General features: G+C 40.4%; 1 protein-coding gene across 10 annotated transcripts in view; it reads right to left on the bottom strand.

The window, feature by feature from the left end:
* Positions 1 to 701: 701 nt before the first annotated feature.
* The window catches only part of Tjp1 (tight junction protein 1), a 255,751-nt gene continuing 241,917 nt past the window's right edge, over positions 702 to 14,535 (bottom strand). For 3 of the 10 annotated variants that reach the window (XM_052713715.1, XM_052713721.1, XM_052713722.1), the window contains 6 exons: positions 11,928 to 11,978; positions 10,702 to 10,868; positions 7,727 to 8,201; positions 5,784 to 6,001; positions 4,388 to 4,531; positions 702 to 2,222 (listed from right to left, as the gene is read on the bottom strand). In XM_052713715.1, coding sequence (XP_052569675.1) covers positions 2,128 to 2,222; positions 4,388 to 4,531; positions 5,784 to 6,001; positions 7,727 to 8,201; positions 10,702 to 10,868; positions 11,928 to 11,978 — 1,150 coding nt within the window. In that variant the 3' untranslated portion in view covers positions 702 to 2,127. The remainder of the gene's footprint in view (positions 2,223 to 4,387; positions 4,532 to 5,783; positions 6,002 to 7,726; positions 8,202 to 10,701; positions 10,869 to 11,927; positions 11,979 to 14,535) is intronic. The other 7 variants (XM_052713717.1, XM_052713723.1, XM_052713720.1 and 4 more) reach the window with 5 other exon arrangements.

Below are 14,535 nucleotides of genomic sequence, written 5' to 3'. Positions count from 1 at the left end.
GACTTCAATGTCAGTGAAGGTGGTATTAAATAAGATTAGCAGAGTGGGTATTTGGAGCCATTAAAAGTCATTTTCTTCTCCAAAGGCAGTGGCATTAAAAAAATGCCCATGTTATAAACTGTTCTGGGGGAGAGGTCTGCACAAACTGTCCTAAAGAACAGACACAGTGTAGAGAACACAGAGCGGCTAGAGTTGGCCTACTAGCCTCTGACTAGCATGCCTAACCCGTAGTACACAGTGGCTGTGGGAAACAAGACTCAGCATGTATAGTAGCTTACCGAGGATGGCAGGTGATGTGGGTGACTGGTGCAAAGGCTCTAAAGAAGACTACAGGGGCTAGACCAAGGGGTCAGTATGTAAAAAGTGGTTGTCATACAAGCATGAGGACCCGAGTGTGGATGCCCAGCACCCACACAGAAACTGAGTAGGAGGTGGACTGTGTCTGTAACCCCAGTGATGCTGGGAAGTTGAGAAGCAGATACAGGTGGATCTTTGGATCGTGCTAGCCAGGCCGACTGAATCTGAGCACTCCATGTTCAGTGCAAGATCCTGCCTCAAAAACTAAGGCAGAAAACAACCGAGGAGGACAGATCATGTTCATCTCTAGCCTACATGTGCACACAACACACATTAAAAAAAGTTAAAACAGTATTAAAAAGTTGCTTGAAAGGGGAAACAGGGCAAATAAACCAAACTAGTACTGTATTTTAAAAAGTTTTATTCTTGCAGATTTAGAAATTTGAGATTTTTTTTTAATAACCACAAAAGAAATTCTTCCACACCTAATGATTATTAACAGAATGTAGTGGTGTATTATCTAAACAGAAATCGTGCTGATGTGCCATAATAAACTGTCTATTAGTAAAAAAATACACTTTAGGGCACAGCATTGTATCACAAATTTTACAGAAGGGATACTTTGCAAGAATTTAATCAAACTAGAGTAACTGTATCTTTTAAATGCAGCACTTAAAAATGTAACAACTCTGTGCATTCTTTTTCTTAAAAAAATGACCTTGTATGTGTAGAAATGCTGCTTTATTGCTGCAGAGGTCAAAGTTCAAGGCTCAAGAGGTACAGGAGAGAATACAAAGGTAGCCTTAGAAACTTGGTTCTGTTTATGTATAAAAATGTAGTTTATAAAAGTTAATTTACAAACCAAAAACAAAAGTGGTATGCACGCATTATGTACATGCGTCCTGAAAACATCAAACATTTCAGATGCATAGCCCAGAGAACAGAAGACCACCACGCCCCCTTGTCAAAAAAAAAAAAAAAAAAAAAAAAGATTTTAAGTCACACCATTATTTTCTTCTGGGTGATTACACGTTTCTGAAACCATCACATCCACAATTTACTCAATCTTTTTCATGATACAGTATCTAGATATGCACAAAACTCATAAAAACTTAGTAGCACATGGCGAAATGATCTAAGAATTAAAAACATGAGGGTAAGGCATTCCTGCTGGTTAGATGTCTGTGGTGATATGTTAATTTATAGATTCAGAGGCCATGGAACCAGGCTCACATGCTTTGGTGTCCTTCCCTAAGAGAAATGTGTTTTCATATACAATAAGTAATTGTCTTCATTTGACCCCCCCCTCCCCAAGTTATAAATCCCCCTGCTGTACATTTCTGTTAAATCCACTACACTGGTTATATATTCCAGGTGCATTTGTAAAAAATGTGTGCACATTACCTCATGCATAATAAAATAAAATGTGTATGCTAGGCCAAGGCCGTAATAAAGTTTGAGTGTACTTTGGAAAGAACAGAACTCAAATGCACCCCCATTTACTGGCTGGTATTTTTAACGGAAATCAGTATGTGAAGTTAAGCAGTGACCATAAAAAAAGTACAAAAATCAGTACAAAGCAAAATCTCTTTGAACCTCTAGCCAATGCCGGACAGTTCTTCACTCAATGACATGTAGCTTGTAGCATGTTTTCCGACCGTGGTTCAGGGGCATGCTCACTAATCTTCATCAGTTCCAACAAATGCTTAATACTAAGAATTGCAGTATAAATTCTAAGAAAATATAATACTCAGTCGAGTGGTTCCATTTAGATTTAGTAAGTTCAGTCCATGTTCACATTGCTTAGTCCGGTTCCTACCCTCTTAAGAACTAAAAGTGGTCAATCAGAACAGAAACACAGTTGGCTCCAACCAGGTAATTTGGATCTCCAGGAAGACACTTGTTTTGCCAGGTTTTAGGGTCACCTATGAGAGAAAAAGATTCTGGTGTCACTTAATGGTTTTCTGGACTGCTTTCCACAATGCTTTGCTATTATAAACAAACATAAACACATGTATCAGACAGAATTTTCTTCTATCTCTTCAAATATCATACTTACATCCAAACTTGGTACTGTAAGTAGGCCTGCCAGCTGCAAGTATTTCAAAGCTGTTTTAGATGTCTCTTCTGTTATCAAATTCATTGGACTTTTTAATACAGGAATAAAGTTATAAAGACTCAGGAGACCGTTCGTTGAAGCCGTTCCTCAGTGTACCTAACTATTACCAACCCCTTCCTTCTGTATAACACTGCACAGTAACCCATTCTAGCGAGTGTGAGAAAACAACACTGCTCACACTCAGTTCTGCACACAGGATATTCCTTCTGCAAAGATTCGTAGAACCTAGCTCCTCTAGACTCTTCCTCCTTGTCAATCAAACCAGCAAGACTGCACCAGAGCTTCCCACACTCCGGGATGCAATCCAATCCGTTAGGGGAATTCAAACACCCACAGGCTCAGGAGGTCAGAGGTAGGTCTTGGGTGTTTGAGTTTTGAAGAAGCTCTTGGTATTTTCAGATTTGTACCCTGCATGATGACTTGGTAGTGGACATGAACTGTGAATGATGGGAAACTCTAGTCTCTGAGGTAGCCAATGGAGCAGAGAATCAAAGCTGCTGACTTTTCCTTCCCTTATAATAGTCCATGGCCAGGAGTGTTTCTGTGCTATGGACAATGTATGGAGATGCTTCTGTCACAAATGGCATCCACAGACTTGAGGCCAGAGAAACCACGAGCCTTCTTGCAATGTACCAGGCAGCCCCTACAACAAATCGTTGACTATCAACTACACCAGTGTGTACCCTGCCTGTGTTCAGTAAGATATATATCACATTCAATAATAAAATAAATGGTTTAATAAAGAGTCACTGAATTTCAGATACAGGTGGACAAATTATTCAGACAGTGAGGAAATTGTGACAACTCTGGAAATCAAAGGCATCAAGTTTTTGATTTAAGTCAGTACTTACCAACTCTATGCCTACAGAACAAGTTAGCAGTGGCAATGTAGCCTACTGCTGCACTGGATTACACAAAGGTGTACTTATTTTCTGGGTGAACACACTCCAGTGGTCTCAGTACAATCAAACAGTACCACATAAACACTGGAAATGACAAACGTGGAGCTCCTTTGTACGTCATGTAAGGTCACTTACAGCACAGGTAAGTATAGCAGGCAGTTTAGATGAAGCTGCCTCAAACCTACAATGTTCTCCCTGCATCTGAATGTCCATTTTAAATACTGCTTAATTACTACTTAAAGCTAGTCTACAAGGCTTTTCTCCCAGGGATCATTTAAATTTGATCCTATTGTAATCTTTCTATCTAGTATAACCTTTATTTCATACGGGACTAAACTGAAACTTACTAATGCTCAATGATTTATACCAATTTAGGGGTAAAACTTTAAATTTTTGTTTTCCTATAGCTCCTGTTAGAGTGAACAATATTGGTAATAAAAATTGACTTTTGCTGGGGTGTGGTGGCGCATGCCTTTAATCCCAGCACTCGGGAGGCAGAGCCAGGCGGATCTCTGTGAGTTCAAAGTCAACCTGGTCTACAGAGTGAGATCCAGGACAGGCACCAAAACAACAGAAAAAACAAACAAACAAAAAAGACTGACTTTTGAGTTATTCAAGTGAGAAATATGAAAATGCAATGGAAGCCTTGAAATCATGAGCCAACGAGCAAAAGTCACTTAAATAGTACATAATAGGAGTTACTTAGAGGTTCACGCTGGAAAAAAAAAACCAAACCCATGGCCAAGTATCATCACTGTGAAAACTTTCTCTAAGATTAGTATAAATATTCTGCATCTTGAAAAATGTGATAGATCATAAAATCTTTTGGAAACCCAACAACAAGTCAATCTTTAGCCAAATCACCGATTATTAAAAGAGAAAAGTCTCCATGGTTCCATATGCATTTATGACACAGGTACCACAATAAATCTCAAATACCAGTGATGCTTACAAGGCCACAGGGACAGAGTGAAGACCTGTTCACACACAGCACGGGGAGCACCAAGAGGTCAGGCATTAATCAATGACAGTACCCAAAGCCCCAAAGGACAGAGTGAAGACCGCATACCCGACGAGGAGTCGGATGATTTTAGAGCAAAAGACCAACCGTCAGGAGTCATAGACGCACAATGTGGCAGGCGCAGCTCCACGGGCTTCAGGAACTTGAGGCCATGGGGCCCACACATCACGAGGGGGCTCAGCAGAGTTTCACCTGGAGTTAAGGAGAGAGAAGGGCAAGAGTGATGAGGTCTGTCTTCTAGACACAGTCCCACTCCCCGTGCATGCTTCCTGAAGTCAAATGAAGATAGCTCTATAAGAGGGCTAAGAAAAATACAGTGGAAGCTACAACTGTAATTGGTAAGATTTTAACAGATATATTAGAGTAAAAAGATGTGACATCCATTTTAATATTTTATCTAACAATATGGCTGAAACAATATTTCAACACATAACCAATATATGCAGTCTCTAGTATTAAATAATCCCATGTAACCAGTAGCTACTGCATTCCATCACATAGATCTAGAGCATAAAACATTCCATATCCTTTTTGCAAATGTTGCATATTTTCCTGAAAAAAGTCTTATTTGTTTGGGATGCACACACACACACACACACACACACACACACACACACACACACACACACAGGCTGTATTGGTGGAGGTCAGAACGCAATTTGCAGGAGTCAGTTCTCTCCTTTGACTGCATGGGCCCCAGGGAACAAATTCAGATCTCCAGGCTTCGGAGCAAGCACCTTTGCCCACTGAACCACCTTGCTAGTCTGTGCCTTTCATTTCTAGGTGTTTGCTACACATGCATTCAGGGATTCAAGCAGGGCCAACGGTGTCAGTCCTACTGTTTTGAAAAGAGTATCTCAAGAAAGTGGGTTACAGTGCCATATGGAGTGAACTCCAAACTGCTAAGGAGATCACAGGTGGTTATTACAGTGTACCAATGACTCCAGGAAGGCTGTGAAAATCAGAGCACTCCTGGGTCCCTTAGACTGTTCAGAAATATGCTATACCACCTTCTAAGGACATTTCAGTCACTATGCTGCGTGTCTGATTGCTGGCTCCTGAGCTAACAGTTGACAGGCAGGACAAAGCCTTCTAGAGTCGATGATACTTAACTATCTTGAGATAGAAGGGCTGACAAATTTGATTAGGTTGGGCAAACAACCTGGCAGTCATGTGGCATCACTTCATTTCACATTGAAAGTAAAGTACTCTGTGTAGAAGGCCACCGTGCCTCCTTTGGGCCCCACCCACCACATGCTAGTTATACCACTTCTCTGCAGAAAGCTCATTTGAGAGGCCCTCTATTGTCCACAGAAAATGCTGTGCTTGGCCTAAAACATTTAGAGGCTTCCAGCTTATCCCTGTGGTTGCCACTGTCAACAGTGAGGTACACTCAGGACAATGCCTGAGTTATTACAGTGAAGCAGACAATAAGCACACTTACCTTTCTCTTTATCTAAAGGTGGGAGGATGCTATTGTCTCTGCAGACTTTGAAATAGATTTCTTGCTCGATTCCTTCAGGAATGGCTCCTTGTGGGATAATTATACTAACACCAGTTTCTATGGAACTCAACACACCACCGTTACTGTTAAATATGCCTCGGGCTGTAGCCACCACAGTGTGACCATCCTCATCTTCATCTTCTTCCACAGCTGAAGGACTGAGGGGTCAGAAATGGCAAGTGAAAATCCTAATAATACACATGGGCTTTCCTTTTATTACTATTATGTAAGTGCTTAACTTTATTTCTCCAAGCACTTTAGAAGTTGCTTATTTAAACAAGTCAAGTTTTTAGTGAAAGATCTTATTCAGAGGGATAACTAAGAGCATACCCTTTCTGGAAAAGCCCAGACTGCCTTTCTGAAGGTGAAAAATAGGTTACTATAATTACCGTGTAATTTCAATATACCAAACACGATATTTGCCCTAACAGCTACCATGGGTCTTAAGCAACACAGTGAATATCCATGAAATGAGTGCTCTAAATCACGCTGAGTCATACTTTAGCTGGTAACACAGAAAACAACAATATGGGCTGGGAATGGAGCTCGTTAGCACAGCACTTGCCCAGCACTGCCCAAACAGAAAAGAGTATTTATAATGGAGATTTTGGTGGACTTTAGAATTTTAGTGTGCACACTCACTGCCCTTCTTAGTACACCCTGAATCCTAGATGCCCAGGCTGCCAAAGGAAAAACCTACAAGGTTCTAAAAGGTAAGATGCTCTGGTATGGTGTACCTCAAAGACCCAAGAAGGATACAGCAAGGTGACTTACTACAAAATGTTGCCAAAGGCAGAGGACATAGTATCAATGAATGTTTCCAAATTGGAAATTAAGACTTTGTGAAGTAGTTTTAAGCCAGAACTTGAATGTGACAGAAGAGATGAACTAACAGCATTTAGTGCATGAAGGGGAGCCACAGTTTCTCTCCAGCATGACTGCAGGGTCAGGGGTAGACTCCGAAAGCCAATGGAAAGGAAACAGAGCCCGTCATCTGATGTGGTCACACCATGGAGGCCCTGCATAGCAAGAGCTCTGCTGGATCAACTACAGGAAGGTAGACTGACAAATCCATCTTGAGATGCAGACTTCAGGTGGCCTTCCTGGTTCTTGGGTCTACCTGTGAGTCCTCTTTCATGGATGACATGAAAGTATTTACTCACGAGGCTGAACTGAGTAGTTGGTGTGTGGTCAGATGGTTCTGACCGATTACTATTTAACCAGCAGACAGAAAAGACTGCCCAGGTGAGGCTCTAGACAGACTTCACCTTCTTACTACTGTTCTCAATAGCCATTTTGGGTTCCTTACATTTCTAGTCTTTTCGGTACCCTAGTTGAATAAACAGTAAATGAGGAATAGATAAATTTGTTTACTATTCTTCAAATGTGACCCCCACTGGTAGAAGATAAGTTAAGTGGCTATAGGAAGTCACAGTTACCTAAAGATACGAACTCTGAGATTAGATGGCCAGAGCTAAATGGCTTACCAGCACCCGAGCCATGTGATGCTGCTGGGGAAAACTGCCTTCTGTCCTTCAATCTTAGTTACTGCTGATATAGGGATAATGACAATACCTTTGGATGCTATATGCTCATTAGCTTTATAATCTGATTAACATCATATACCTCACTATAATAAGTTTAGTTTACAGGTATAATTCAAATTATCATTTCAAGTTTCATCATATAAACTATTTCTAACTACAGTTGCATACCTATAATCCCAGCACTTGGGAGGCTGAGGCAGGAAGATCACTGTGGGGTTCAAGGCCATCCTGGCTACGGCTTTCAGAGCAAGGTCTTATCTCTGACCACATTCCCTTCCCATTTAAAAAAAAAAAAAAATAGGCAGCCCTTTAAATAAAGGCCAATAAATATCTTACCTCACAGGAACAGCCTTAGGCACGGTGCTGATATTGTTCATTTGATATTTAGGCTTATCTGCATGGATAGAGAAAGTTTCAACTCCACTGTCAAACTCGGGAGGCTGTGCTGAACTATGGGCTTTCATAAGAGTCTTTGGAGAAGTGGGAGTTTTTGAAGATAATTCAGGTTTATGTACAGTTTCACTTGGCAAAAGATTATGGTTGAACTTGGGACTTTCAAATTTGCGTTCAAATGGTCGGGCAGAACTTGTGTAGGGCTTTGGTGTGAATCGGTTGTAGGCTGGAGTGACGGTTTTCTGAGTCTGCTCGGCTCCATTAACTGGAGCCTTCTCTGGGAAACTCTTCTGTGGATAGAAAGTCTGAGCAGAGTCCTCCCGGGCTGGCGGCCTGAACGCTGCTGGCTTACTTTGAGGCGGGGGTGGGTCTGGTTTGGACATATATGAGTTCTGAAAATCCAATGATACTGAATTGCCTAAGAAACAAACATACACACATTTAAAAACTTCCTGAAACCCATTTTAACAACCCTTTCTTTCTTTCCTGAGATAACGTCTCCAGGCACTGAAGTGAAGTCTGGGTCCTGTCTGATATTGAAGGACACAAGTTGTAGTATATCCTGTTGTCTCAGATTCAGCATGAAGCTATGAAAGTATTGACCCCTGAAAAAGATACCTTGAGTAACTTTGCCCCACTATCTACCAAAAATTAGAAACAGAGGACAAATTTGATTCTATGAAACACATCAGTATTGAAAACACACCCTTAAACAAAGCATTAAAAAAACAAAGGCCCAGCAGCCACACACTGGGAGAAGATACTTAGAAAACCTAAGTGGTCACCAGTATTAATATTCTGTACAGAAGTTCCGAACATCTGTCTCTCTGTAAGAACAAAAGTAAGAACTCCAGGTACTGTGCAGTAAGACCCTGACCTATCCATCAAGGAAACATGAAATAAACAAGAATAAACTAGTCATTGAAGACCACTGCACAAACGGGAAAAGGGCAAAGCTGAGCAGTTCGACAAGTCCAAGTGCCCATGCCAATGTGGACTAGCAGGAACAGCCACACTCTGCTGAAGCAACATAGAGCAGAATCACACAAGTTCTTGGGATCACAGGAAAAGGAATGCTGGTGTAATGCCAGGTCTTTTGTTTAAAAAAAAAGATAGAGAAAATAGAAAAGCTGGGAATGTGTTCTACTCTCTCTTTTATTAAACTAGTATAGCACTGATAACAAAACCAGACAAAGCCGTTTCAGGAAAAATATTAATCCAAAGTGTTCATGAGTATGTAACCATATTAAGATAATAAAGTAGAAAAATCAGATGATCATGTTAATATGAGAAAAAAATTTTTAATTTTATAGACTTTCCCCCCTCCCCCAAACAGGGTTCTCTGTGTAGCCCTAGCTTTCCTGGAACTTGCTCTGAAGATCAGGTTGACCTCGAACTCACAGAGATCTGCCTGCCTGTCTCCTGAGTGCTGGGATTAAAGGCGTGCTTCACCACTGCCCAGTGGCTTATAAAAATTGTATATGCATGTGAGTGAGACTTCATGTATGTTCACCAGGTATGTAACTGGTGCCTGTGAAGCCCAGAAGATGATGTTGGAGCCTTTGAAACTGAAATTACAGAGAGCTGAGTGTTGCCTGATGTGGTGCTGGGAGCCAAACCAAGGTCTGCTGTAAGAGCATCAGAAGCTATTAAACACTGAGCCATCTCCTATGATGGTAAAATGTTAAACAAAATGCTTTTAGCAAACTAAGAATAGAGACTGTGATAAAAGCCACCTTGTAAAACAAACCCCAACAAAACCCTATAGCTAGCATCACTTAAGGGATGGGAACCAGCAAAAGATGTCTGTCTTTACCATTTGTTTCTTTTTCTTGAGAAAGCTCTCTCAACTGTGCACAGAATTTGCTGTGTAGCTCAGGCTGGCCCTTGCCTACAAAATGCCAGAGCTAGAGGTATGCATCTCATGCAGCCGAAAAGCTCCAGTATCACTTACGTGTACAATAACTGGTATGCTTCAAGACTGACATCCTCCAATTTGACACCCATTGAATAGAGAGGTACTAACAAGTGCCAAGAAGAGAATGGACAAACTGCATTATGTTACAGTAGAATTTTATCTAGCTATTCAAATAAGTAAGCTAGGTCTGTTGAGATTTTTCCTGAAGCTAGGTCTGTCAAGATTTTTCCTGAAGGATGAAAATGTAAGATATTTTCTGTGTCAAACTATATGGCTTTCTTATGTCCATATTTTAAGATGGAGCATAACAGGTTTTACAAAGCAATATACAAATACTTAAAATTACATCTTATTTGTGCTTGTGTGTATGCCTGCATGTACGGGCATGCATGTGCCACTGAGAGTAATATTATGTCAGTAGAGCACTAGCTGGAATTAGTTCTTTCCTTCTATCATGTGGGATCCAGGGCTGGCTGGACCCTTGAAGCACCTCTACCCACTGAGCCATCTCCATGCCCCTCAAGTATTTAAATTGAGGCATACCAGTTAACAGGTACTGCTTTCAAGAAGATTTGGAGATAGCATAAAATTAAGCTAGGTTAAAAAAAAAAAAAAGACAAAAATTCATGTAGCTACAAGGCTCATCCAATATAATGGTCATTTATATAAACAGTAGACAACACACACAACATTTTCTTTCCTGTGAGACTTACTTTCTAGTCCTGGCTGGCTTGGAACTTACTATGTAGACCAAGGTGGTGGCCTTAAACTCAGACCCATCTAACTCTGACTCTGCCTCCAGAGTGCTATGATTAAAGACATGAACTACTGTGCCCAGATAAGATATATTTTCAACAAAACCTTTTTCACTGTTACCAACTCAAACATTTTCTGAGCATATTTTTTTAAACATTAAAGTGATCTAAGCTTCAAAACTGCAAAAACTTAACTTTATAAATATTACTCGATTATAGTAAGTAACATGTCAACTTCTTCCTACCTTCACCCTGAGCACCTTTGGAATGTGTGTGGAGAGAAGAGCTGGACATAGGTGGAGCTGACTGGGTGTACTGTGAGGGCAAGGGAGGAGGAGGAGGTGTGGCTTGGATTGGATCATAGCGCTTCTCACTGAATGATCTATCCACAGTATCAGTTTCAGGTTTTCCCCTGTTTAAAAGAAAAAAAAAAAGAAATTCCAATATTGGAAAATGAACAATTACAAAACAAGCTATCATTTCTAAAATATCCTTAAATCTAAAAAAAAAAAGTATCTAGAAATGTCACACAATTTATTCTCATGAGTATAGGTAGCTACTCTACCAAAATATACAAACAAATTCATCAGCACAAGAAATGTCAAGACAGCACAGATACTTGAAGAATATTAGTAAAACATCCAGAAGATATCAATTAAAAGGCGGATGAAATTTGGGTATACTTTTTAATATTTGTGATATTTATAAAAATAGTAGATTTAAGGAAGTTTTGCAAATATTTTGAGGAATGTTATTTTGGCACAAACCTTCCTTAAACTAACTTGTAATTTTGTATCAGGTAAAAATCTTGGTGTCAGGCGTGCTCAAAGCACTACAATATATGATGCCATAGACCCAAGTTCAGCAAGCTTTTCCAGTGAAGAGCCGTATAAATAAATGGCCTTGCCTTTTTGAGTGATAGGGCCTCTGACACAGCTATTAACTTAGCTGTTATCGGGCAAAATTAGACAGTCAGTCAATGGATGGGCAGAGGTGTGCTCCAGTAACATTGGAAAAACAGGATATCTTTAAAATCTGCCCTGATTTCTTGCTCTTTGCCCTATTGAATGATTGCTTTACTTTACAAGGCTTGTCTAGTCCAAAGTGGGCCAGGTATCCTTACTTTTTTTAATTGCCAATTGTTAATAAGTAACATATAAGATTTAAACAAAGGAAATCTAAATAGACCCATAATTCAACACTGCCACCTGAGCCTTACTGCAGAGTGCCAAGCTGCCCTGGCATTATGTGCACAGACAATGACATGTACTTGAAACGTGCATTGGTTTTCATACAATATTTTTGTTGAAGAAATCTAGTTTTATGATTAGCTTCAAAATTAGCTGGTACCTTGCTTACACATTAGACTTCAATGTTAAGAAGACGACATTGAGATCCGAAAGTGCACATAATGCCAATGACACAGTGAGGGACATCTCATGGAACAGCCTCACATCAATGCCAGTCTTACCACTTGATGTTCCTTTTCAAGTAGTCAGAGCTAGTGTAAGAGCCAAGAAATCTAGGTGATGGCAAAGCAAGCGCAATAGAAAAACGAAAGAAAACGGTCAATCTAACTACGATTACAGCAAACAGAACTCAAATGTCATTTAAAATATTAACCAACATCACAATCTTAACGTAATTTGCTTCATAACAGGATATACCGCTAATTCTCATTGAGCCAAAGGAATCAGCAATATATTAACACAGTTAACTTACTTATGCCTTGCCTGCCCACCCAGCCCACATATTTTAGCTGCTGCAGCCAGTGAAGACAATGCATCTGGTTCCACTCAACTTCTGCTCACCTACACCACAGCAGCTAATGATGAGGAGAGAAATGAGCCAGGACAGGGTATTGCTCCCCAGAGTATTTGCCCATCACACCTCAGATCCGGGGCATAACACTCAACACCACACAAAAATTAAAGGAAAAAGTTGCTGGTCAGTGGTGGTACACACCTTTAATCCCAGCAAAGGCAGGCGGATCTCTGAGTTCCAGGACAGCTAGGACTACACAAAGAAACCCTGTCTCAACAACCCCCCTCTGCAAAAGGAGAAAGTAATGAAACAAGACAAAGAGCACTAATCAGGTCATAATCAGCAGATTCTGAATAAACAGATGACAATGAGAAGAAAGGCTGTGCAAAAGAGATGACGTAAGACAGACAAGAGAAGGGACACAATATGACAGGTATACCTTAATAAGATGAACTGGCAAGTGCAAACACTGGACCTTTCAAACACGGCTATGATCAACCATGTTCTCTTCCTTTCTAGCAAGCCCTCATCCACCTCGAGCAGTAAGCTAAATCCTGTGTTGAGTAGATACTTATTTGTTAAACTGCCATATGACACGCATAGCTTCTCTCCTCTAATGATGTCACATCATCAACAACAAATAAAAAGTACTACCTGCCATCAATCTATCTCTTACATTTAGTTCTTAGAAAGTGAAATGACATTTCATTCAATGGCAAAATGTACCTGTGAAAACTATTCCTAACACTGGCTCCTCCCAGATGTGTGGAGTGGATGACTAATGCACCTAGCATACTCTTACTTACTGAGCTTCATTAATTCAATAAATACTGTACTCTAGGCAGTGTTTTAGACCCTGTCTGAAAGTTGCACAGCACATAGTAACTAAATTTTCACTATAAAAAATCAAATTGATATAAAATCAAAAATATTTTTCAAGCCAGACCTAGTGGTGCACGCCTCTGACCCTAGCTAGTACTTGGGAGGCAGAGGCAGTCATTTGAGTTCAGTGCCAGCCTGTTCTACACAGTTAAGTTCCAAGACAGCCAAAGATACGTAACATAGTACAACCGTGTCACAAAGCAGCAACAGCAATAACAAAAAGCCAAAAAACAACAACTTTTCATCTGATTCACTGGCAAATTTAGACCTAAATGTATTGTTAAGGTTATAGCCTACTTCTTATTAGGAATGTAAAGGGTAGAGTATCTCTTTTAACAAGACTGACAAGTTTAGAAGAACACTTAAAAATGATTACTTCTGGGCCAAGAAGGCGGCTCAGCAAGGAAGGCACTTGCTGCCAAGCCAGCCGACCTGAGGTTGACCCCCCACAGCCCCCACCTGCACCCACACAGCGGAAGAACAAACTCCCAATAGTTGTTCTGTGACCTTCACGTGTCCACTGTGGTGCACCGACCTTTTCCAAACAAATAAATGCAGTTTTGTTTCTTTAAGGCACATTAAAATAATGACTCCTTGGAGCTGGAGATATGGCTCAGCCACTGTGAGCACTTGTTGCTCTTTGCAGCAGACCCTGGGTTCAGTTCCCAGCCGCCACAGAGTGGTTTAGAACCATGTTAACGGCAACTCTAAGGTATCTGATGCTCCCTTCTGGTTTCTGTGGGCACCAGGCATGTATATGCACATGTACAGTGTACAAACATACATATGGGCAAAAGACTCCTGCACATTAAAAAAAAAAAAAAGATAATTAAAAAAATTATCTAGAATATCCCCTTTGCCTTACCAAAAACTGAGCTTAATAGACTTGAGATGCTACCAGGCACCTGTCTAGTACTATACTAGGAAACCATATGACTTAATACGATCTGCACTGCAGTATCAAGTCTGCATCTGCATTTCTCACAGACTGGCTTCTGCAATGGAAACAAAGATTTAAAGAGACTGAAATGTTCTAAATTCTTACTAATGATGTCTCAGGAAACTGGGTAACTAAATTGGGTCTTCAATGTTACAAGTTTCAAAATACATTCTAAAACAACTTCACTCAGTACTAGGTAACAGTCTCAGACAATTCTAAGTGTAGAGTTCAGTAAAAATGTGCATACCTATAATCTTGGACACAAAACTCCCATGTAATGGCTTGTGTCTGAACCACAGTTCCATTTATTTAAAAAAGACTAAGCTAGGGGGCTGGAGATATGGCTCGGTGGTTAAGAGGATTGGCTGCCCTTCCAGAGGACCCAGGTTCAATTCCCAGCACCCAAATGGCAGCTCACACCTGTCTGTAACTCAGTTCCAGGGAATCTGACACTCTCACACTAATGCACATAAAATAAAAATTAAAAATAAAA

This window comes from Peromyscus californicus, unplaced genomic scaffold (assembly GCF_007827085.1).
Source record: "Peromyscus californicus insignis strain IS unplaced genomic scaffold, ASM782708v3 Scaffold_4__1_contigs__length_199733344, whole genome shotgun sequence".
NCBI classification, from domain to species: Eukaryota; Metazoa; Chordata; class Mammalia; order Rodentia; family Cricetidae; genus Peromyscus; species Peromyscus californicus.
Note: the sequence above shows the minus strand (reverse complement) of the source record. Positions and strands in the feature narration are given on the sequence as shown.